The sequence below is a fragment of the Monodelphis domestica genome, chromosome 2, assembly GCF_027887165.1.
Source record: "Monodelphis domestica isolate mMonDom1 chromosome 2, mMonDom1.pri, whole genome shotgun sequence".
In the NCBI taxonomy this organism is placed as follows: Eukaryota; Metazoa; Chordata; class Mammalia; order Didelphimorphia; family Didelphidae; genus Monodelphis; species Monodelphis domestica.
This window is the reverse complement of record NC_077228.1, coordinates 306,774,656-306,801,641: the sequence shown is the minus strand read 5'-3', so window position 1 is coordinate 306,801,641 and position 26,986 is coordinate 306,774,656. Positions and strand designations below refer to the sequence as shown.

The 26,986-nt window shown below is 33.7% G+C and overlaps 1 protein-coding gene across 12 annotated transcripts in view; it reads right to left on the bottom strand.

Moving 5' to 3' along the window:
- ZNF451 (zinc finger protein 451) overlaps positions 1-26,986 on the bottom strand; it is a 122,188-nt gene that overhangs the window by 26,163 nt on the left and 69,039 nt on the right. For 6 of the 12 annotated variants that reach the window (XM_007484142.3, XM_007484144.3, XM_007484143.3 and 3 more), the window contains 7 exons: positions 20,692-20,817; positions 18,147-18,258; positions 11,835-11,985; positions 10,175-10,301; positions 5,785-5,938; positions 4,829-4,973; positions 1,055-2,685 (listed from right to left, as the gene is read on the bottom strand). In XM_007484142.3, coding sequence (XP_007484204.1) covers positions 1,055-2,685; positions 4,829-4,973; positions 5,785-5,938; positions 10,175-10,301; positions 11,835-11,985; positions 18,147-18,258; positions 20,692-20,817 — 2,446 coding nt within the window. Of the gene's footprint in view, positions 1-1,054; positions 2,686-4,828; positions 4,974-5,784; positions 5,939-10,174; positions 10,302-11,834; positions 11,986-15,883; positions 15,967-18,146; positions 18,259-18,948; positions 18,968-19,046; positions 19,807-20,691; positions 20,818-26,986 lie in introns of those variants that run through there. The other 6 variants (XM_007484146.3, XM_056814344.1, XM_007484145.3 and 3 more) reach the window with 5 other exon arrangements.

Below are 26,986 nucleotides of genomic sequence, written 5' to 3'. Positions count from 1 at the left end.
AAATATTATCTAAAGTGTGGTTATGTGAAGAATGAGCATGGATTAGTCCTTTTGGCCTATCTACTTATCATTTACAAGTCATTATTAAACAATAGGGTATGTAGAATTCAGTGCAATGGACAAAATTTTTTATTAACTAAATCCTCCCACCATTTTATGAATGCCATACCCGAATATAGTGACATTTAGGACATTTAGCTAGGGGAACATGAAACTTATGCTTACTTGGGGTAATTACCTCTTCTAATAGGTATTTTTGTAAAAGCTTATATATGGGAACTTCAAAAGAATTTTGTTTTATACTCTTACACTATGGATCAACTGGATGTACTTCATCAGTTCACTGAAGCTCATCCATTACTATTATTTTAAATTTCATCTCCAAGACAATTTTTAATGTGCACGTCTTCCCTCCACATTAAACACAATGGAAACATACCCACTAGATTATAAAAAGAGGACTTGTGCTTTTTAAGATGATTTAACAAACCAAAGTAATAGAGCCCTAAAAAGCCTTTTAAAAAAATCCACTGGTTCATTCTTAAGGGGGCTTGGATGCTATAAAAATAAACCCAACAAAAGAATTTTAAACTTCTAATAAAAGCAGACAAAAATCCCAAACTAACTTCCTTTCTTGAAAAATTTCCTGTGCCTCATGAGAATCATGACAAGGCTGGGAAGAAGAAAATGCTATCTGATGATTTTTATTCTTTTTTTTTTTTAAACTACACACACACATTAAGTTCCTTTAAAATTTGGAGTTTGGCTAAGAAAAACAAGTAAATGGGAGATAATAAAGGAACTCCAGTTACAACATAAAGAAACCTCAGCTACCTGGATGATCTATTTTTCTCTCACATTTCTGGTTTTAAAAAGAGATGACCTAAGGATTTATTTTCATAATTTATTATGTCACCGTCACAGACCTTATCATAATTGAACCATATATATCAACCTTATTGGAAACATGCTGACTACTGCTATATGGATGGTTAAGTTTTGATAAAACTGTATGAGATTCGCATAGACATGAAATCATAATTTAACATCATACCTATCTTCTGACAGCCTATGTCATTCTTAGCTCCTGAATCCATGCTTAGTAGTCTATTTGAAGGAGATTCTGAATTTTTTGGATAGCTTATGGGATGTTTCAGTTTTCTGTCTACACGTGCACCACTGGCAGTAAACTTGAATGGGCTTAATTTTTCTGGTCCAAAATGAGCTATGTTGGGTTTTTGTAAGAAGCAATGTTTTGTGTGAAAATGTTGCTGAGCACTCTCAGCATCGTGAAAATTTTTGCTGCAGACGGCACACTTCACAAAGTACTGCTCTTCTTTATGCTCTTTCTCTCCCTTGTGTCGTTTAAGAACATGGGCATTCATGTCTGTTAAATTCTGTGCTGTTGCTGAGCACCAACAGCAGCGAAACCACAGATTACCTTTGTCAAGCAAGATCTGTAGACATCTACTGTGATCTTCCTTCCTGTTTGTTTTGCAGATGTAACTCTCCCGGCAGCCACATGTTAACAAGCTACTTTTCTCCAATACTGGGAAATCATCCTCATTTTTAATAGAAGTTTCAGGCTTTTCTGAGACAAACACATAGTCTATGCTGTGGACATCTTTATAGTGACTCAAAAATGCTTCCTCCACATCAAAAGTCAGATCACATAGCCCACAAAAATATTTAATTTTTATGTCATTGTCATGTTGGTCTTGACAGTGTCGATATAAGGTCTCTATCTTGTGAAAGGACTTTTTGCAATGGTCACAGCTGTATCTATGAAACTGATGACTTGTTAAACACATACAGTGCAGTTTAACACTTTCCTCAGAATCAAACATATCTTCACAAATTCGGCACTGCCATTTCCCTCGGGGAGGACTTTTTGGAGGACTTTTTGGAGGGGACTGAAGAACAGGCATAATAGTTGAAAGACCCCTCCTGTTAACAGGACTATTCATCAATGTCTTAGAAGAGGATGGCAAAGGTTCTTCTTCTCCAGCATCTTGCTCATAAAAATAAGTGTGTCCACGATGATATTCAGTCACATGAGCCATAATAGTTTCTTTTCTCCGTAACTCCTTTTTGCATGTTCGACACCAGAAAAGAAAGTTATTTAAATGTGCCCCTCCATGAAACCGGCTCATGTGCAAACGCATAACACCTGCATCTTCAGACACCTTCCCACAGACTACACATTTATGGCACATTGTATTAGCTGAGAACACATGCTTTTCTGCTGCATCTTCACTTAGGAACTTTTGCTGGCATTCACAAAACCAGACCCACTTATTTTGTTTTGTATGTACTACACCTTCACTAGTTTGATCCTCCAAATTTTTCTTCCTCTTTGGAGTAGTGCTACATGCCTGTGACCTTGAATCTTTATTGGATAGTGTCCTTTTAAGTGATGAAAATTTTGAATGCTCAAGCAAGAGGCGTAAATCAGAGGGAGGTCTATTGCCTCCATTGATGTGACAATACATCAAGATGGATTCTTCCATTGAGGCAATGATTCGAACTTTATGTCCCAAATTCTGCTTGTGATTATTGGTACTGCTCTCATCCACAAAGAGTTCATTGCAATTTGGACAATAACCTCTTGCTTTGAATCTCTCTGCAACCTGGGAGATACTCTTCTCAGCTACCGCTACAGGACCAGCATTTCGACAATGGACTCTGATTTGGACATAAAAGATAAAGTATCTTTATACACTCAAGTTTTTCTAAATTCTGTAATTATATGGTTTAATAAAACACTTAGCACAGTATAACATGAATAATAATCACAAATACTTTTTAATAACAGTAATGAACAATGATCATTGAAACATCTTGAAATACTTGTAATATTGCTTGTCCAATGAAAGAGGTCAAAGAAAATGGAGATTGACACACACATTAAGAGTAAAATAGCACTAAATACTTCATATGCTCTACAGTATATAAACTATTCTCAAAGAGTAAACTAAACTTAATACATGAATATTTTCTTGAGTGAGATGTCTTATTAGGAAAAGTTAACAAAGGCTAGATTGATGGTCTGAATCTAGAAAATGAAACAATAGGGAGAAATGTTAAAATCCAACACTTAGAAAAATAAATAAGAACAGGACATAGATGCTAGGAAAGAATGGTTAAACAATATATGTGTAGTCTATGTTTGTGTATATAAATATAATTGTTTCAATTAACTTTCCTTAACATTCATTCAAGGCCAGATTTGAATCCAAGACCTCCTGTCTCTGGGCTTAACTCTTGATCCACTGAGCCACCTAGCTTCCCCCCCATAACTCATTTTCTAATAAATTTCCTGCAATGAGGATTTTACTTCTCCTGTCCCCATTCTTTTGGTTTTTCTTTTGGCTTTAAGTAATATTTTACTTTTCCCCCAACATATAGAAAAAATTTTTAATATTCACTTTCTCACATTTTGAGTCCCAAATACTCTCATTTCCCTGAGATGGTAAACAAATTGACATAGGTTATATATAAAAGTGCTATAATGCGATAAATATTTCCATATTTTCATGTCGTGGAAGACACATATAGCTAAAAAAAAAGGAAGGAAGAGATCAGGTAAACATTGCAAAACTAGTTTTGGGTGCATAGGGTTGGGAGTTGGCTCCATGCTTGAAGTGACAAGCAAGATATCCAAGGAGAAATGTCCAGCAAGAGACAGGGAATGAGATTGGGGTAATTTAAATCTCATCCATTCTCTTTGCTTCAAAGCTTTATCAATACTTTCCAAATGTCCATTCTAATCCTGATTTTTAGCCTCTTCTCTTCCCCAACTCCACAATCCAGAAAACCAGTTTTGCAATTTAACCAGATCTCTCCCTTTTCCATTCTTCTCACAACTGCTTTATGGCATGACTTACCCCGTTTAAGTATAGACTACTTACAAAAACATGCTAAAAGATCTCCCAGGTTCTCTACTTTCCACTTTTCAATTTTCTACAGTCATACATCTTTCTAAAAGACCTCTTAGATCAAAGCACTTTCTGAAATCACAAACCTTAAATGATTTTCCATCAACTGTAAGATATAAAGTTTATATCCTTAGGCTTTACACATCCCTTTCAGATTTACTTGTCCCTTTGACATTTTTTGTACAACTATTATTTCACTTTTCACATACTTATGCCCTGATAAATAAATACAATTGTTCAAGACAAGATTGTACAAAAGTCATTAATATTTTTCTGATTTGGGGACTGTTAGGTGGGGCTCAGTGGATTGACAGCCACTAGAGAGGGGAGATCCTCGGTTCAAATATGACTATAGACATTTATTAACTGTGTGACCTGGGCAAGTAACAGCCTGGTCCTTACTGTTCTTCTGCCTTGGAATCAATACACAATATTTATTTTAAGCTCCTGGAAGATAGGGGTTAAAAAAATTTTTTTTTTCTGATTTGGGCTTTAAATCTAAAGTAAAAATCAACTTTCCAAAACAGAACTAAATCAGTATTTCTGCAAAGCATGGCTCAAATGAAGGGATATGAGAATATACTACTACCTCATTCCTTTGTAGAAGGTTCACAAATGTAACATCAAACTAATATTTTTGAATCTGACAGAAATTTTAGGAAATTGGGAAAATAATCAGTTTCACTCTTCTGCCAACTTGCCTGTTATCCTATCTATAAGTCCCTATTCAGAAGCACACTTTTATTAACATCCTTCAAGCAAGGCTAAAACATGGGAGGAATTTATAAAATTCTTCTGCTATTTGGCAAAGAAGTAACACAAATTACATGGCAAGTTAAAACAATAATAAACTTTTTCATTACTTACTTAAGTAATACTTACATACTTACCTGAAATGGGCTGTGAGCTCCATGTGAGAACGTAATGTTTTGTGGCAGGCCATGCATTTCACTTGAAAGGGAACTTCTTTACAGAGAGATATCAAAAGTTTCTTTGCAAAAGATGGAAATGGTATAGGACATATTTCTTTGTCATCTGTGAAAAAAATGTACTAAATTTTAAAAATCCTCAAATCCTCAAAAACCTATACACAATATAAAATGATATTTTAAAGAAGTTACTTTTCAGTCTAAGTAGCATGACATTGATTCTCCTAAGAATTTGAGTCGTTTCATCAAAGAAGTAATGCAAGTTCAGGTAAATAGAGACAAAGTAGGGGCTTTTTCATTCCCAAGAGTAAATTAATTTCATTCACTGAAACCTGAAGTTTCCCTAACTTTGAAAGCTCTCAAAATATTGCATATTAGCAGACTATAATTCTCTACCAAACTAGAGGTTATCTTAGATATTTCACGAAGCACAAACAAATTTTAAATGAAGATTAATAATGGATCATTATCTACATTATAGTATAGAAAAACAAATACTTTGAGTTTGAGTCCACAATTTAATCAAACACTACAAGGTCATATGACTATGGGTATAAGTCAAAAACCCCTCTGAGTCTCAGGGTTAATTATCAGTAAAATTAGAGATAAAATATAAACAGTGGGAAAATATGCCTTGCACACACAAGATTCTCTGCCTTAAAGGAGAGGGAAAAGGAAAGAATGAGTGGATATGGGGGGGGGGGGGTGAATTGAAATTGGATTTGATTATAGCTAAGGTCCCTCTCCATTTCTAACATTCTCTGAGTTTATTTTACTAATCTTTCAACCTCCCTGGATCCTGCTTCCATCCATCAACAAACCTACCTACCCAATTCCTTTGTATATAACAAGGGCTTAAAAAAAGATTGAACTAAAAATATTATTAAAAATATTAAAACAATATAAAATAAACATACCACCCAGTTTAAAACTCTGAAGGAAATGATTTTTTCCAGACATATGCCTCAAACATTCATCCTTGCTGCTAAAAAGAAGGAAGCAATTTGGACATGCAAAGCACTGAATAAGCTGGGGAAGAAGATTGGTTTTATGTCCATCAGCTGCAGCTGCCTAAAATAAGACAAAATAGTTTTATAAATATGTATCTGAATTAAGTTCAAGAATTAATAGTAAAAGAAAATCATATAAAATTATTTTAGTAGCTTTCTGCAGTTTTATGATTTATAAGCAATTTATATATTCTATACAAGTATAACAGGTAGATAAATTTTCATTTATATAATTTATTTTAATCTGAAACAGACCCCCCAAAAAAAACTACCAAAAATTGGTAATATATTAGCTTTTTATGTTAACATTGTAGTAGCATCTTCATTAGTTATACTGAATTGGTAAGTTTCTAATTCTGGACACAATAAATATGCCAATGTACAATTTATCAATTGCTTAACATGAGTTTCATCGCTGAAGTGAATGATAACATAAAGTACTATATTTCATTATATTAAGGTATCTGACAAGTTTCAATAAATTTAGGGCAGCTAGGTGGCAGGATAGGTCTGAGTTGGGAGGACCTGGGTTCAAACGTGTTAAGGTACTTTCTACCTGTAAGTCCCTGGGCAAATCACTTTGCTGATTTGCTTGATGAATTGTTATAAAACAAAACGGACAGATAAATTTTTTTTTATATATTCATCAATGCAGACTACAAGAGTGCTGTACCTTCAATTAAATGTATATAAGGCATGTTAAGGCACGTTGATCAGGACAGGGGGTAGCACAGAAGGTAGGCTTAGAGCTTAACTAAATTAATTTTAAAATATGATTAAATTAAATATGAAATGGCACCTCAAATCTTCTTTGCAGTTTTAAAAACAAGCATTTGTTAAGTGCCTACACCTTAAGACTATCCTTGTCAAAGGTTTTTCATTCCATTGGAAGGATAAATGTTGAGACACAAGAAAAAATAGGAAAAATACAAATAAATACACAGTGATGGGCAGAGATGATGGGGAAATTAAAGAAAATTCACAGCTAAAGGAAACTACAGCACTTGAATCTCAATCATGAAGACAATAAAGGACTCCAAGATCCAGAAGGAAGAATCAGCATTCTAGGAATGTGAAATGGTGTATGTCAACAAAAACACACAAGTGACGGAATATCATAAGTCAATTTGTCTAGAATGAAGAATAATGTTTAATCTCCAGAAAAGCTTTTACCAGGCTTTCAAAGGAGTTTTAAACATTAAAGATTAAATTGTTCTTATGATCATAAAATACTGTGGAAGATTAATATTAGGTATATTGAGGAAATACTATAAGGATGAGCTCAGAGAGAAGTATCTTGTGCCAAAGAAATGTTAAAGAAAATTATTTTACAACTTAAAACATTTTATTATAAATGTTTCTAACCTGTCAACTTATACCTTTGGAAAGAAATTTCAAACATCTGTGAAACAAATATAACATTATTGACTAAATCAAACCTCATTTTTGGTAATGAGAGCTAAAAATAAGGTAAGCATTCCATTCCCCCCACCCCAAAAATTTTTTGCTTGGATATTTACAGAAAGTAATTACCAAAACAGATATAGCTTATAACACATTTAATTTTTCAATGCATTTATATTATAGTGAAATCATCCTTTGCCAACCATCCATGACTATCATGATGTTTCATATTTCTGAAGGAAAATACTAACTTTAAAATGGTCAGAATCAAGTATACAGATCAAGACAAGTTAGTCATAAGTGACTTGAATTATATACTGATCTTCACAACCTCAATCCCTTGAAAATCAGAAATTTGACAAACTACTTATTAATCTGTTTTACCTGAATTTATAAAAATGCAAGTTGTTTTCCAAGTCAACAGACACCTTTGACTGTCAAATTCTTGTAGTAATATGAAACATATACTATAGGTTATTTGATGGTTTTTTTCCTGGTCCACAAATATCCGAGCATGGAAAATTCAGCTAAAGGAATTAATAAACAAATTGAAACTAGAGGATCTGGTTTTTAAAGTGCTAAAAACACACCACTAAATTTGTGTGGTTTTATCAGCAAAGATATTTTGGATCCTCAAGTTTTCTCAGATAGAAAAACATATATCTAAAAATACTCATGCTAATAAAATTAAGTTTTACAGAAAATCCTATCTTGCATCCAACATTAAAAGTAAGATATTTAGGAAAGGCTTCATAGTGGTCTAGTGTTTCAGTTAAGCTTTTAAAAAAGAAGCATTTAGAAATGAAGAGATGAAAAGTCAGTATGGTAGTCAACAAATGCATGAAGACAGAAAATATGTCAAGTTTAGGCAAGAACTAATAGTCCAATTGGACTGCAATATATATATAATGCATGGTTAACAATTTTAAAACCCAATTGTAGGAAGCCAAAAATGCTAGTAGGCTAAGGAATTTATTTCAAAGGTTACAGGAAAACCACTATAAGTTTTAGAACTGGAAAGTGACCTCTAGATATGCTTTATTTTAATGATTTTAGCTTCTATTGTTAAGAATGGAATAAAAAGGGTAAAAACCATGGGCAAGGACTATACATTGTTCATCTGAAGTAAAAACTAACTGAACTACAAAATTAATCAAATGAATGCTTTTATAATTTTTAAAATTACTTGGCATAAACTGTTTAAAAACACACTTAGAAAACATTTCTTTAAAGAGATAACATTCAGACACACAGCTATCCTTTCATTGATTTTACTTTATAATGTAACCTCTCTGATCTTTGTCCTATATGAAAAAACCTCCTCCTTCTTCAAGGCCCAGATCAGATATGTTGCCAATCCTCAATAAAGTTGACCTTTAACCACCTCTCAAAAAGTAAGCTCCCTGGGCAGATAGGTGGATCAGTTGATAGAGTGCCAGGCCTGGAATCAGGAGGCCCTGGGGTCAAATTTGACCTCAGATATTTTCTATTTGACTCTGGACAAGTCACTTAACCACATTTGCCTAGTTCTTACTCTTCTGTCCTAGAGTTACTAAGACAGAAAAGTGTGATTTTAGGAAAAAAAGGGGGTGGGGGAGTCAGTTCACCTTTAATTTTTCTAGAGTACTTTTCTCAGTCTCTTCCTTAGCCTTAACATATTCTGACCTCATGAATCATATTTGTGTGTGTGTGTGTATATATATAGATATAGATATAGATATAGATATCTTGGAATCTCCCTCCCATTAGATTATAATAAACTTGGAGGATTAACACAGCACCCTCAAGTAGAGCATGCACTTTAACAATCGTTGAATTAACAGCCTCCACATTGTAAAAATGGAGATTTTGAACCCCAGACACTTAATTTTTACAACATGCAATAAAAATATCAGGAAACAGAAACAGTAATAAATCTAAAGAGCAAGACAATGAGAAGATAATTATTCATTTGTTTCTCTTACCAAAGAGGACTTATAGCAATGGCAAAAATTGAAATATTCTTAATTCTTCTCAGTGAGATCCTAATTAAATGATCCTTATTGTCTTAAACACACTTAAAAAGATTGAAAAGGCAACAAGCAAATAAGGCCAAGTAAGTATTCTAACTGAAAGAAGCTGCCCAAATGAACTAAAGTCCTAAACTTATATGAATGGCTTTGTTATCATTGTTTGGAATTAGCTTACTTTCTTCCAGGCTGAGAAGAGACCACAGATGCAAAACTGATTTAATGAAAGTTAAGTTTTAATAAACTGCCTAGTGACCTCTTCTGGCTGACTAATAAAGCACAACTACAAATAGACGTAAGCTTAAGGTCTGAATTTTCCTTAGTGATTATCAGTTGGCTGTGAAGTCACTTTTAACTTAGTTAATTTACTTAAAACTTCTTTGCCTTCTTCAGTTTCTTCCCTCACAGATCTGTAATATGAAGACTGGAGTAGATGACCACAATATCTCATCCAATTCAAACATTCTAAGAGCATGGTAATGTTCTAAACACAGTTCCTGCTAATTCCATTCTAACTTTTTACTAATATTCACATTTTTTTCATGCTTAAAGAATAATTTAGATTTTTTTTTTAACCCCTCACCACCTTCCATCTTAGAATCAATACTGTGTACTGGTCCTAAGGCAGAAGAGCAGTGACGGCTAGGTAATGAGGTTAAGTAACTTGCCCAGGGTGACACAACTATCTGAGGCTAGAGTTGAGCCCTGGCCCTCCCATCTCTAGGCCTGGCTTCTCAATCCACTGAGACACCCAGGTGCCCCTCTCCCCCCATAATTTAGTTTTAAATGAGATATTAAGAACAGTTATAAATATACTCACTCCATATATTCCATAGAAAACAGAATGCACATGTGCCCTTCTTTACCTTACAAAGGGCCCTTACCTTAGCAAAAAGGTGATCACTATATTGCTGTTGGGTAGCAAATTTTTTATAACATATTACACATGCAAAGGAATTGGTGAGAGGTCCATGCAGTGTAATTGTTGGATCACATGGAGAATGATCAAACCTGCAAAGTAATAAAGTATTGTTTCACACACTTTATTAAATAGCTACTATGCTCAATATGGCAGGCCCTGTGCTACAGATGGAAATAAATATATAATGAAAACATTTGCCCTAAAGAGCATTACCTTTTAAGCATGGGGGGACATGCAGAAAAATAACTCTGTTGTAAAGGCAATATGCAAATACAGCTATACTTCGAAATTTCATGAGAGAAATACTAAAATGTGATATGGGGGGTGGGGGTGGGGAGGGGAGAATCAGGAAAGCATTTTTGTGATATTGGAGATGCCTCTAAAACTACATTGTCTGGTCTACAGCAATATAGAGATTTTATAACCAATAGGGCAGCTATAGGTGGGGCTCAGGAAACAGACAGCCAGGCCTAAAGATGGGAGATTCTAGGTTCAAATCTGGCCTCAGACACTTCCCAGTTGTGTGACCCTGGACAAATCACTTAACCCCCATTGCCTAGCCCTTACTCTTTTGCCTTGGAACCAATACACAGTATTGATTCTAAGATGGAAGAGGTAAGGATTTTTAAAAAGCTTCTTCTAATGACTTTCTTATTCAACATTAATTAAAACAGAGCTCAGTATTCAAATTAACATTAAGAGCAGTTCATTCCTCTTTACCAAGATCAGAAATATGTAGCATCCAAAGGTTGTTATGATTTAACTTTTATAAAGAATTTGGAGGTCCGATATGTAGAATTTTCCTTCACAAAAGATAATGAATGGAACTATTTGGTATATAACAAGCAAGTATGCTATTCTGTAACTCTCTCCATATTCTTCTTGGTTTATTTATACCAAATTAATTCCTGGGTCTATGGTGAGGCACATAATAGTACTGACTCATCATTGTCAAGTTGCCCCCTACAAGAACATGCTCGGAACTTACTAACATCTCTATCCTGAGTCAGGAATCTAGGTTGTGTTGTTGTTAAGAACAGGCCTTTATTGTTAGTTAGACCTCTAAGTCTGCAAAAAAATACAATGTGGCATCCACAGACTCCAGAGTTTACTTTGCCACTGGCTAGTGCTATATAGCACTATCAGGGGACTACTCTGAACCCAATCAATACTTAGCTGCAAGAAGAATACTTATGTCCTGTTTAAAAAGCTCTTGTAAGGATTACATCTTAGGCAATGTTTTGGTTAGAAAGTTTTTAATGAGCTACTCCTCTATACTTCAACAAAGTCATCTCACACTGAAATGTTTAGAAAATTGAGATTGAAATATGGAAAGTTTCTTTATGATCTTTTCTGGAATTTTTTATTGTATCAAAGGATACATTGCCTTAATTCTGTTCTCAAAAAAAAAAAAGGATAAAACCCTAAGAGGACTTCCTTTTAGGACCAAATAATTTTAAAACTCTTTAAACATCTCCAAGTTGAATACAGATTTTAGGCCACAACCAGAAAAACAAAAGCTTTAAAATAACACTAACTCAAACATGTGTTATAAAACTAATAACAACAATGAAATTACTTTCACATTTATTCTGAATGCTGCAAAAAAATGTCACACCAACCTTTTCAAATGACCTAAGAGAAGGTGCCCATTGTCAAATTCCTTGTTACAGTACATTATGGGGCATGAAATAGGTTTGTTGGACATCGGCATTTGGCCTGTTTTTCGAATTGGACCTCTTCTTCCAGAATTAATTGTGCCTGTTTTGAGTCCTACAATGGAAAAACAAGGTATAGTTTATAAATGATCCAGATGTCTGTTATCAGTGAAAGTAATTAAATTTAAAAACAATCATTAAAACATACAAAACTTTAACACATAAAACAATTTAAAAAAATTTTTAAGAAAATTTAATGTCAAAGAAAAACATTTTCTACTTAAAATTTTTATCAGATTGCAGAATTGTAATTTTAATAGAAAAACTAGTTTCAATGTTTCATTTAACATTTAAAAATCTAAAAATGAAAAAAGTTAATGTTCTGAAAAATGCTTATTAAAGTTTAAAGAACAAGGACAATACATAAACACATGAAAACACATACACAAATAGATCAAACTTTAGTCCACACAATATTTCAAAGGAAAAATTATTAGTAAAGATGTTTTTCTCTTTTCTATAGTTTCTGCCTAATCCTTAACAAGTTAAGCATTTAGGGTCTTTTATTAAGTTTATAAATTTTGGCTATTTTAAGAAAGTCTAGGTTTCTTCAAAGGGAAAAAAATCTTGAGAGCACAACTGTCAAAAAACTTTTATAAGAATATATACTGCTAAGCCCCACGAGAGCCATTCTTCCAGAAAATCATGCCAGCCCCATTTGTCAAACAAACTGCATTCCATGGCAATCAAATTAAGTTCAAAGAGATGATCAATTCTTTTGCAGACTAAAATTTGCTAAAGGACTGCCAACATTATCATTGGTATGGTACAGCAAAAAAAAAGTGTTAGCTTTACTCATGGGTCAATCAAGAGGACTTAAGATTCAAATCTAACCTGGAATTATGTGACATCAGACAAGTTACATAACTTCCTTGAGTTTCAGAGTTTCCTCATCTGGAAAATGAATGAGGTTAGACCTGATGGCCTCTGGTGTCCTTTCCATTTCTAAATCTATGATCCTAGGACTAATCTCCATAAGTTTTATGGAGAAGAAATCAGTTCCTTATTTCTCCCTTTTATTTTTTCCCATTACCTTTCTTTTCCTCTCCACTCTTCTTACCAATTGTTTCTATCCGAGAGCATATGAACAAATTGCAAAATTCCTGCACATAATTGTGCCAACACACTATAATTTGTTCTTGAGACATGTGTCACTAAAAATTTAGATACTGGAGGCAGCTGGTTGGCTTAGTGGATTGAGAGTCAGGCCTAGAGATGGGAGGTCCTAGGTTTGAATCTGTCCTCAGATACTTCCTAGCTGTGTGACCCCTGGGCAAGTCACTTAACACCCCCCCCCCCCCCATTGCCTAGCCCTTACCACTCTCTTCTGCCATGGAACCAATTGATACAGTATTGATTCCAAGACAGAAGGTAAGGATTCTTAAAAAAAATTAGATATGCTTCTAGATATCAGAACATAAATGTGAACACTGAGATGTTTGGATTAATATATATAAGTCCACTGCTATGTAATCAAATATAAAAATGGATTTATAAGTTTATTAGTGCTACTATCTTTACGCTCTTCTACTTAGCAATAAATAGGCAACTGGGTAGAACAGTGGATAGAGCTGGACCTGGAGTCTAGAAAACTCCAAGTTCAAATTTGGCTGGCATTTCTACCTGTGTTGGCCCTGTTACTTAACCATTGCCTCAGTTTCTTCAGTTGTTAAATTAATCATAATAATAATTAGCATCTCTATCTCCCAGAGGTGGTTTTGAGGATAAAGTATCTATAAATTATTTTGCAAATCTTAAAGTGTTATATAAATTATGTGTGTGTACAAATATATGTATGTATGTATATATATAAATAAATATAATGTATATTACATAATCACTATGACTAACAGATAAAAGTGGTACCAACACAAAGATATCACTAGATTTGGTGTCAGTTCAATGCTACTCCTTATCACCTCTTAGCAAATTGTAAGCTTAGGCAAATTTACTTAATCTACCCTCCCCTGGACGTGATCCCAGTAGACTGAAACTGACAGGCAAATCCTATTCAAGTTCTAAATCTACAAACCTATAAATCTATGTCAAATAAGCTTCTAATAATTTTATAGACAACAGTATTCCCTCTGAGATACTTAGATCACAAGTAACAAAATCTTAGACTGTTAGAGATAGAAGGGACAACTGAGACAACCTAAACCAATTCTCTCTACTGAAGTCAAGAATTAGTTGAAATGATTTGCCTAAGTTCACATAGATTATCAGCAAAAAGTATTAAGCAGAAGTTCAATCCATGCCATATTTTTGATTCTAGACTGTCTTTTCTAATAAGTTTGCAATGTTTTTTGCACTGTTTTCATAATTTGAACCAAAATTTTTATTTACATAGGATTCACGGGGTCATTCATTAAGACATGAGAAAGGGACCTTTAGAGGTTATCAAATCTAATCTCCCCTTATTCTACACATGAGGAAACTAAGACTCAAAAAAGTTAAGTAACCTGCACATTGTCACAAAGCTATCTAGCATATACTGGTGGCAAATATCCTCCTGAGCTCCATGCTTACCATGTTGCCTTTTTCTAAACAAAGGGAAAGTAGCATGTATTTTTAGACAGAACTGCATTTGTTACTAATTTGAATATCCAATGAAGCAGAAATGGTAGCATCAAATTCAATAATTTATTAAGCATCTAACATGTATAGAGCACAAAACAAAAATGAAAAAGTCTCTCTTCAAAAAGCTTACATTGTATCATTTTTTTCCCAATGATTTATTTGAAAGACAAAAAATACATTAAATACAAGACACTAAAATGAGCTCTAAAAAAGTTTGCTTTGATAAATGCCATGTTTATTTCATTCTACATTTTACTTATGGATAATTTATTTCAAGACCTCAACTTCACTATTCCACACTGGCTTTCCAAACAAACAAGCACACATAGAATTTTTAGATCTGACCATATACGTAATTAACTAAAATATCTACAAAATAGATAGTATACAATTCTAAGTCATTTATTTTTCTGAGTGTACAAAGCACAAAGACAAATGAAATCCATCCTTTAAGATGTTTACATTTTATTTTTTTTCCATTGATTTTTTTAAGGAAATAAATTAAGAGGTTTATATTTTATATTTTTTCCATTGATTTTTTTAAAGGAAATAAATTAATCACCAGACCTTAAATGAGCTCTGAAAGGTTACTTTGTTGAGCAATATGTTCACATGTTCATTGGTTTATCCTACATTTAGAATTTTTGGATAAGTATACAAAAGACTTTAAGAGTAAAATAAATTTCATTATTGCTCATTTATGTTATGTTAATTATGTTTGCCATAAATATTCTGTATTTAACTACTAGTAGTAATACCTTTGTGGATAAAATTGCAGAAAAAAATTGGGAAAAAGTCAACCCCCCCCCAAAAAAAGGGGGACTCCTCATGAAATAACATAATTCAACTCTCTCCTTTCACAACTTCATAAAGTTTGATTTAGTACACAGTCCAATTTTCAAGGTACATTGGTCTCCAACAGAAGAGTGCTACAATCTAAAATCTATAAAGTTATAACCTATAAATGATATATATTCCCAGAAAGAGGCCATAAAACTGGGATAAGCATTATTTTTAAAAATGATAATAGCTATATATTTCAAAAATAAAGGAAGAAATCCTTTAGCTTCCAAAAAGTAGAAATTTTCTCAATTAAATTCTCAGTACTCATCACTATAGGTAATTTAACTCTAACCTCTCAAAAAATAGTTCTTACTATACACTAATTTGATCCGCTCTTTCTTATACTCTTATACTATCGTCTAACAAATGACAAATAAAATATGTAGGGTAACCTGCGGCTCCTTATGAAACAGTTCAATATCTAGCAATAGTTATCAGAGTCCATTTTCACAATGAAGATAAGGACTGAGAAACATATTTAATGTGATACAGGTAGACTAGAAATTAAAAAAAAAAAGGAAAATACTAACCTTAACCCCCAAGCTCATGCTTCTCAGTACCCGATCAGCCATCAATGAGCTAGGTTCAACCTGATCCTATATAAAGCACCAGGTCTTGCATGCATCATAAAGCTTGGCTAAATGACACATATGCTCCCACTTGTCTGCTCAATGAAGGCTATATATTAGTCAGATGTAACTTAATCATGCATTCAACTAACAATGCATTAATAAAGCTATAAAAATCTAGATGCAATGAATATTTAGTTACTATAGGTACTGTTCTGCACCTAGACATCAAAATATGCACCCAGAATTGGCTGCATGTCTAAATGTGAAGTTTGAGTTAAGTTTGACTGAAGAAGTCATAATGTATAATTTCCCCTACATCTTAAACTGTTCATCAAGATAGTACTTTTTTCTGAAAACAAGCTTGGTTTTAGAACTTGGGTATCTGATATTTTATGAAATCAGCATATCTAAATCTTCCTTCAATTGTGCCTTTCAAAAAAGTGAAAATAATAAGGGGTCAATAACCTCTAATTCAGAGTGATACCAGTAAAGCTGAACAATGACTATAAGTGTAGTATTAAAAGGTGTCAACAAGTTTGTCTATCCTATACAAAGTCACTTTTACAAATATAATGAATTCTACTAACTAGAAAACTTTGGAATTGGGACATTTGACTTTGTGAAAAGCTGAACTTCTTCCCTGTCACCATTTCAATAATTCTTAACTTTATATCTAAAGCAGATATAACTTCAAAGTTCAGGTAAGATGGGCATTTTATATAGAAATATTTGATAATTGCTCACAATCATCTTAAATTATTTAAACCCACAACTCCACATATCATTCTTATGACTTTCTAGTATCTAGAGATGTTGAAATAGGTACTATATAAGAAGAAAATTGTCCTTCACAAGTCAGACCTTTGAAAGCTAGCTAAGTTGTCTAGACCAGCCTCCCTATTTAAAATAATTTCCCATAGTAACCAGTTAGGAATGGCTCTGTGGAATAGTGTTGCTTGCTATCAAGATTGAAAAATAATGTTACTTAGGCTGGTTCCTTTGCAGATATTTATTTACATACAATTTACATTTCCAAAATAGCTATCAAGTAATATTGCAAAATCTGGGTGCAACCACTAATTATCTCAGTGGTGGCTGGTTCTAAGACATTTTGGTTTGGCATTTCAAAACCCTTAAAAATCTGGCTGCAAATCAGCTTCCCCAAATTTATTAAACATTACTTTCCTGAACAATTCCCTACTTATAGTCTAATTTAACTGGCCTTCCTGTTCCTAATAGATGATATTCCACCTTCTGACTTCTTTTAAAAGGCTATCTGTCCCCTCCTGGAATGTCCTTCTTTCCTCATTTCTACCTCTCAGAAATCTCTAACTTTCTTTAAAGCTTTTAGCCCTTGGCCAAAATTATCTGGTATTTATTTTATGCATACTTAAATGTATAAGTATCGTTATGCCTGAATAAAATGAAAGTTGCTTGAGGACTGGGGCAGCATATATATGGGTGTAAGTATATGCTGCAAAGTAGGAACTTAAAATTCTTTATTGGTTGAATTTTTTAAAAATCACAATTACAAGGAATAAATTTAGAACACATAGCTTTATCTTTTTCAAGTGGCTTTTAATAAGTACTACATCATTAAATTATTCTGTGTATATATTGTAGATAAACTACTCACTCTCAACAGTCTCACAATTAGCAGTCTTTATCAACCACTGATAAGTTCAGTACTTTAATGGCTAAAGAAGTTGTTTTTAAGGAGACAGAAGCCTTATTTCTACAAAATCACAATTTTACCTCAAGAGAGATATCAAATTTGAATTAAGATTATAAAATGTGGACCTTTAAAGGGGTAACAGGTAGCATCTAGTCTCCCCCAACTGGTAGAAATCTACCAAAGGTATCAGACAGACAACTTTTTTAATATGAAATTTATCTTCCAGGTATAGTTTAACAATTAATGACAATCTTGAAAGCTTTGAAAAGTAAAGCAAATACGTAAGGAACATATGAGATTCACAAATATGAACTAGTTTTACATACAAGTAGACCGTGCTTTTTGAAAGAGCATTTTACAAATGGGGGGAAAATGCTTTAGTGAGGAAAGGGAAAGAGGAGGATGCCATTATGAGGTTTTACTTAAACTGGCTTTCAATACCATATATGTTAATAGGCAATTTAAGAGCAGATACATTATTAGTTTACCAAAAATGACATTTGACAAAATCTTAATATCTTTGCTTTTCTCATACTTAAAAAATACCTGGCATTTTTAGCCATTGGTCCACACATAATCTTGCTGCTTCTGTGTTACTATGGTCTCGAATAAACTCCAGTTCTTGTAATCCATGAGCATGTTGAAAATCTATTTTTTCCTAAAGATTAAAAAAAAAATCATTTCATTAAATGATCAGTACACCCTACGTGCACAAGAATGCCATGTGTGTGTGTGTGTGTGTGTGTGTGTGTGTGTGTGTGTGTGTATCATCCTCAAAAAACACCGATTTCTTTACAAATTATTATTACTATGCTAAGTGCTTTTGAGACTTAATTTTTTTAAATGGTGAATCCTTAATCTCAAACATTCCTTTCTTAAAATAGATATGATTAAAGTTGTAGTCAGTCATAAACAAGGCATCATCAATTTAAGGGGGGGGGGGGGGACCTGTCCTGAAGTGCTAAATTGACTGATTGATTGATTCATCTATGGATCTTCTACTTGATGAAGTTTTAAAAAGACTAGGAGAAACAAGATAATGTACCTCTAAAGATGATCTTTTACAAAAGCCCCCACAAGTTGTCAATAATTATTAACTTAAAAAATAAAATTTTAAGCCACAATAAAATATACATATTGGTAGTCTATCTCCATATCACTCAGTTACATAGAACTAAAGTTTTTTTTAGTTCAGAAGTTAAAAGATATTTTTTAAGTTAAAAAACATACTTTACATTCTCTTATAATAATAAACCTAAAATAAAAAACTGCTAAGCCATATGTGATAGTATCAAAATCCAACAGCACAAGATCTTAATCTCATACAATGAAAGTACATGAACGTTACTTTGAAATGTCTTGTAATGGAATTTGACCTCTGTTGAGTTGGCCTAAGTTGCCATTTTTGCTTTATCAAGGAATCACTTCCCTTAATAATATACTGACAGTGTTATTATTACTTGCAAGTTGATGATTCCATCTGCTGGAATGTCTATGAACAGAGCTTGTTGAATTCATGTTCTCCCATCATAACTTGATCTTCATTAAGATGATTTATCCACTCTGAATATAATTTTTTCATTAAAACCTCCCCAGAAAGTGGAAACTCCATTTTGAATGTAGAAATGTCAAGTTAACCAAGACAAATGAACTTGGAATAAATTCAGAAGTTATTTTCCAAAGTATCTTATTACTGGAATTACAGAACCATACTAAAATTCTTGCTGTTCCAGGGTTGTTTCACTGTCCATTTGCTTTTGTTTTTGGTAGTCAGGTACATCTGGGATAGAAATGGCCCATAATAGAAGTCAAGGTCTAGAGGAAAAATCATGGTTGATGATAGTAAGCAAATAGACCAAGGCTTCTCTGTAGAATTTAGTAAGATCTGATCTCATCAAAAACATCTTTTTAAAAAGCTCAACTAAAAAGGCTCCTGAACAGAAAACTAAAGTGAACTCCTCATTTCAGATCCAATGTATGATCCTCTACATGGGTGGAGGCTGAAATAAACCTTAGGTAAGTCCTAGTCGTCATAGTGACAGTAAGATTCTCAACGACATCATAACAGCTGTATTATCCATGTGGGCATTGACTTTGCTTGGGAAAAGAAGCCAGCACTAGTCAGTTAGGAAACATGGGGGGAAAGAGGTCTGCTCACAAATTCTTCCTCCCAAATAAGATTTCCTTCATGACTATGGCCAAACAGCTACTTAAAAACAAGTTTCAGAATAGCATCTATCTAAAAACTGATTTAAAAAAATAGTAACACCCCTTTCATAATTTAAAGCAATGATAGATTTATATTGCACTCTAATTATACATTATTATAGTGTAAATTAAATTCTAGTAGCTTTCCCTCCCTTATTTTTAACTGAAAAAGAAATGGTTTACCTAAGACTAAGATAATCAAATAGGAATAGGAAAAATAGAAATTAGGTTTCACTATGAGATTTAATCCAAAAAATATACAACATTATAGAATATATATGTACCATTAAAATGTGGCAAGTTTATTTTTTTAAGTAAAATAGCTTCATTTGGACACTTGCAAAGTAGGTTAGGAGGTATGCCCACAGATATGCTTCCTAATTTGTAAGTGCTTGATATAGTGATTCTCCTACATTTTTTGTATGTAGTATCTCCTTACTAATAAAGCTGCTCCTAAAAGGGAAGTATGAAGCTTCTAGAATTCTTTGTTTTTAGTGTGAGAAGACAACACCCAGAAAGTTAAATGCTATGTAGACTCCAATGTACCTCTTCATCCAGTTTAAATTGCCTCTGGACACTGAAAGTATCTTTAATTTCTTCTTCTGCAATGATAAAACTCATGAATTTTTAATTCTGATTAACTGTAAATAAGACCATAGGCCAATTCACTTTTTTTTTTCTCTTTGCGTAAGTATAAAAATGCTCAAATATTCAGGAGCTAATAATCTGGAAGTAAAAGGTTAATGGAAAAAACATGACTGATGATTTCAGCTGAGTTTGAATTCACTTAGGTCTTCTCTATTCAAAAATTTCTCTTTTGACAACATTATAAAACTCAAAAGGATTTTAGATTTTATTTAAAGAACATAAATAATCACATTACCCGGAAAGCTTTATTCTTCTCTTCTTTCTGCTGTTTCTCAACCTCCACATGGCGAGCTAGTCGAGCCAAAGTTAAAGCAACTCTATCCTTCTCACGATCAACATAGTCTTTACTTTTGACTTTTTCCTGTAATTAATCAGTGATTCATTTGAATTTTTTAGAAAACAATCACTAATAGCAAATTAAAGTTGTCCACCTGTATCATCTTTGGTTCACTGAAGGTATATATCATGTTAGCTGATAAAAAGTAATCTTTAGCTACTTGAAGATTCTATAGCTATGGAAAAACTTTTGTCACAGGTAGATCCAGCAAAGTAAAGTTATCAAGCAGAATTCCATAGTTCTACCCACCAAGACAGTCTTCATGCATAAAGGTCCCCTTCTCTACAGTTTCTCAATTGATGCCAGAAAGTTAAATTATTTTTTAATTCAGAAAGATAAATTATGAAGTTAGGTATAAAATGCAAATCCAGAATTTTTTTAAAAGCTTTTTAAGAATCGACAAAGTTTACCCAGATCATTAGTTTTAAATGACAAAAATAAATTTATTCAACTTGCAGTTGTTCAAGAAAAAAGTTGCTCCCTTCTGATATTAAAGATCATATCAAAGATCAAACTGCATAATAAAAAAGGGAAGAGGTACAGTTTGTATAAAAGCAAAGCATTACCATGCTTTCCCATGGACTTTGAGGTAGGTTCTTAGAATAATTTTATCTAAAAGGACCAATGAAAAGGGGCATGGAAATCTGTCTCTCAATGTACTTGGCAAACAAATATGCTTTCCAGGTTTGAAATTCTAGTAGTCAGCTGCAGTCAGAAATTGAAAGGGTATTGTTATATAAAGTTTATAGGTTGCTATGACTGGAGGTTACATCTGAAAACAGGTATGAGAATGTTTTAACTTCAATATCTATGAAGATAAATGAATGCCAAGAACTGATGTGGCAGATTGTGAAACCTGAAAAATTAAGGTCTGATTCATTCCAACATTAGCAGCAAAATATTGGATCAATTTGCCCTTCTCATTGGTCAGACTTTCTGTTCTCAAGTCTTCTAGGTAGCATATTTTCATGTGAGTTTCAGAGATAGAGATAAGACCTAGCTTAGCTTATCTGCCTTTTGCTCTCTCTTTTGTAACAAGCTCTCGAACTCTGAAATGCCAGTTTTTCAGTTACTTTCTACCTAATCCTTTTCTGTCTTCCTACTTTTAATTTCTTCACTCTTCTCATTTGTCAGGTCCTTGCCAGGTCTGGCCTTACTTTTCTCGATTTCCAACGATGGATACAAAACCCCTAGAATCCCCTGGATGCTCTCCATACCTATATTATTAGTAGCATTCAGATAAACCCCAACATCAGATTATATCTACTATCTAAGTTTATACTTCAATTCTATTCATGTGCTTATCAGAGATGGAGATGGTTTAGGGTACAACTGTAGGTATCTAATATTAATTGGGCCCTTTAGACTAAAAGATAATCATTATAGTAGCTATACCAAAGCTTTCTCCGTAGTACTTCCCTACTTCTTCCCAGCTGGCAAGAAGATTTTAGGCTGCTACTTATCCAAGAAAAGGCCATTCAAAACGAGTTCCCTCTTCCCCTTCTCTCCAAATTTGTGTTTCCCTTTTAAAAAGGAAATTTAATAATGGTTTACCAAATTCTTTTTTTTTAAAGTCAGTCTGAGATTCTGGGTACCTTTTCAATGATTTTTATTTTATATCATAAATTTCTGCTTTAATTTTGATTTTCATTTTCCTTTGAATTACTTTTATGTTCCTTTTGTAATATCTTCAGATACAGGCTCAATTTAGCTAGTTTTTATTTCATTGCCTTAGGCATTCATCAGCAAATTATTTTTGAGGAATTATTTTAGTCAAATCCCTTGTTTTATGTAATGCATTTTATTTTGAATGGATAATTATTAATGATTTCTTAGAGGCTGCAACAAAGTGTTGAACTGAAGTCAGAAAGAACTGAGTTCGGTTTCTGCCAAAAACACTTCCTAACTGTATGACCCTGAGCAAGCCATTTAATCTGTCTGCCTCAGTTACTTCAATGATAAACGATATACAAGGTAGTTATCAGGATCATGAGTTAGTATTTGTAAAGTATTTAATACAATGCCTTACACAGTAGATAAAGAAAATGAGTTAAGGAAAAATTGGTTAAATTTTTTTTAATTAAAGAGAATCATAAAAGATTGCTAACAGCTACATTCAATAAATTTGGAAACTACAAAAATGTTTTAATATCAATAAAACTATAAAAACTCAAAGCTACACATTACAGGAGTGAACAAGTTTTGCAGGAGAGCGATATTAGGCAAGCCATTAAGCATCTGTCCTATAAAAAGAAAAAGACCAGATAAATTCTTAAATTAAGTTTCCCAAACTTTTTAAGAACAAATAATCCCCGTTTTGCTTCCAGGAAGCTAAAATGGCAGAATAAGAAACACACTGAGCTCACCCAAGCCAATCTCCAAATATCTAACCACTGCTCCTCAAGAAAATAAGATAGAAAAAAATGAAAAACAGATTTTTTTAATTTTTAAAATTATATACTTAATATGACCACCACCACCAAGGAAAAACAATTAAACAAAAGCATTAAAAAATTATGTGCAAAATGATTATGATTTCTTGGAGTATAGTGTCTAAACTTTTTTAATCATAACTTTCCAAAAGTCCAACTATTCATATATTGTCTCTCCTTGATCTATTTTCCAAGTCACTTGTTTTTGTGACAAGATGTTTCATATTATCTTCTATTATTTCAGTCTTTTGGTCTTATTCTTTATCTTAGGAAATCATTAGCATTCCCTTGTCCAATTCTAGGTCTTAATAAGTTTTCTTGTATGAGTATCTGGATCTCTTTTTTCCATTTGGGGATTTCATAATTTTCTTGCATTGCTCATATTTTTTCTACTTTTCTCTCAACCCCTCTCATTTGGCTTTTGAGGTCTTTATAAAGTTCTTTTTTGAGCTTATAGTCATTTATTGTATTTCTTTGATGTTTTTGAAGGTGTTTTTACTGCACTGTCCTCTGAGTTTTAGCCAATGTCTTCTCTGACCCTGCATAGCTATTAATAGTTGGATTCTTTCTCCTTTGCTTGCTCATTTATCTTCTTATTTTTTAGTGGCCAGGCCAATAGACTTAATTATTGCTAGAGTCCCAATGCTCTTAAGATGCTGGAGTATGTTACCTCAGGTTTCAGAATTCTTTGTGTTTGTTTTTTCCCCTAAGTCTTAATTAGTCATTCCAGTTTTTATAGTGCAGGGTTCTGGTATACTCGTGGCCCACTCAAGCTTCAATCCCATGACTGAACTCAAATGCACTACTACTACAAGTCATCAATCTACCCCTCTTCCCCAGTGGAAGAAACCAAGGACTCTACTCTCCTGGAAATGACCAGGAATCTCAGCTGAGGGCACCCCAGTCCCTCCGCAACTACATTCATCAGTGTGCCCACCCCCCCCAGGATAGAGCAGGTATCTAGTTCATGTTCCTCTAGCCTCCAAAGTCCCTTGTTTGTTAGCACTGATGCTTGCATTCCTACTGTTGGGGCCTGTAGTAGACTCCATGATGTCTACTCTTTCAATCTCCAGCTGTGGGTCAGCAGGGGTCTCCAGAGATGAGGAAGCACCAGACACGGCTGCTCCCAGGGCCCTCTGCCAGCAGATTCCAGTGGTATCCTCAAGGACACAATCTCTGAGGCTTATCAAAAAAGTAAGGTTGCCTCCTGCCCCCTACCCCCTTGTTGAATCCACTGTTTGCTCTGTTCCTGGCACCAGGGCCTGAGGTAGTGAGACTAAGGCCAGGGAAGTCAGAATTCTTCCTCCCTAGTTGTTCCTAGCTATTCAGCTTTACTCCCAACTCCTTTTTTCCCCCTGCTGCTTTTAGCAATGATTCTGTATAGTTATTTTTGATTGTGGGGAGGGGGGAGGAAGCTAGATGTTCTATCATCTGCAAACAGAGGATTTTAGATTTGATCTTGAAGGAAACAAAGAGACACAAGTTCACTATACTAAGGGTGTGACATGGTCAGATCTGTACTTCAGAAAATAAGTTATAAGAAATAAGAGTGAAGGATGGACAAGAGTAGGAGGAGACTTGAGGCAAGGAGATCAATGACCATGCTAATATTTATAAATAGTTTCTCATTTCATCCTCACAAAACCCTCGATACTAATGTGAACCTCATTTTACAATTGGGACAACTATGAAAATTTACTAGGCTGAACTATTCTTTTGAGATTGCAATTCAATCCCACTTTTTGAGTTAAAGAACAAGACCTGAGGCACATCTGTTTAAGAGGGATGTATGTACATTCTGGAAAGAAGTGAGAGAGAGAGCAAGAGGGGGGGGAGGAGAGAGAGAGAGAGAGAGAGGGAGGGAGGGAGAAGACAGAGGGATAATAACAGTAGTTTATAGATGGGGGCGGAGCATGGCACAGGAGGAATCTTACAATCTACAAGGGGAAAAAAGATAAGATTTATACATCGAGACTAAAAAACAAATTAGTGATATTATAGAAAAGACCACAAAATAGAATGATAAAACAAACAAAAACTCATTCAAAATAATAATTTGAAAAAATATCTATCTTTTTTAACAATTCGGACCAAAAAAATAGGAAGTGAAATGATCAGAAAAGTAAAAGAAACAAAACAGAAAGTTGTTTCTGAGTAAATTATTCATATGTCTCTCCCTAATCAGTGTCCTAGTAGGACCTAAAAATTATCCTCAAAAGGTAATGGTAATGTGACCCTGGGTTAGTAAGTCATTTAACCTCCACAGATTAGCCCTTCTGACATTTCTACCTTAGAACCAATAAGCAATATTGATTCTAAGAAACAAGTAAAAAATTATAAAATAGAAGAGTGGGAAGAATGAGTATATGACATGCTCAGAGGGTTAACTGATTTGTCAGGCAGGCCAGAGGTTCTCCACCACAGTATTAGGAACATAGTAAGCCCACATGATTGGTGTATCCTGTTAGGGAATACAAAGTTCTTCTTTCGCTTGGGAGGGGCTTTGTTTTTTGTTTGTTTGGGTTTTTTTTGGGGGGGTGGAGGGTGAGTCCTTGAGCCAAGACCAAGTATAGGGAGAGGGAGCACAGTACATTATGATATTGTATGATAATGTACAATGTACTTTATGACTAATGTATTTAATATTGGTATTACTTTATTGTGTAATTTACCAATTATATGTATATAGAAGAAAATCATGTTATACATATATGGGGTCAGCAGGTATTTGATTATATCCACAGTTTCAGTCATCCACAGAAGATCTTGGAATGTACCTGTGAGGATACTAATGTGTACCTTTTGGTAGTCTTCACAAGTCATCAAGTATTGCTACTACTCATACTTTTTGAAAGTCTAGAATTTCCCTACCTTTTATCACTGAAACAAGTCAAGGTACAGGTAAGATATTGCTTCACAAGTCTTTCTGTCTTCACAAGACAACAACTAATTAGATGCAAAGTGTAAATCTAAATCAGTGAAAAAAACTAGTAGTTGGATGGCCACAGAGCTGACAACCTGGAAGACTTGAGTCTACTATTCTATACAACAATTTTTTATGTTTTGTTGATTCCTTTTTTCACTCCATGATTATTTTCATATATTCTGCCTTTTCTGCCAATCAGCCATCTACCTCTTTAAGATTAAAGGAGGACAGTATGGGGTAGCCAGGCGACTCAGTATATAGAGACCACTCTTCTTCTTTAAAACTAAGGCTTAGTTTTGATTCTAAGACAGAAGGTAAGGGTTAAAAAAAAGGAAGAAAGCATGCTTCTACCATTTCCTCACATGACAATACTGCCAATCTTTACATTTATAGAATTATGTATATTGTTCTGGTTCTACTTTCTTGCTATTTATCAGATCATACAAGTCTTACATTTCTTTGGTTTTTCTCATTCATAATTTGGTATAATGTATTAAAAACCCATTAATTTACATTTAATGGATGCCTACTTTGTTTCCAAATGTTTTTGCTATTGTAAAGTGCTACAAAGCTTTAAATACATAGTAGATTTTTTTTCTGACTTTGAACTCCTTGGGGGTATATGCCCTATATAATGAGGTAGCTGGGTCAAAAAGTGTAAAATTTAGTAATCAACAACCATAACAAGGAAAAGCTTGCCCAGTAGTCCAAGAAAAGGCAGCCTGGGGAAATATCATTTTGGTATTGAGTGGTATCTTGTTTCTCCAGGTATTTATTTGTTTGAGGTAGGAATCAAGATATGACATTAAGAAGCAGGATATGAAATCATATTTTG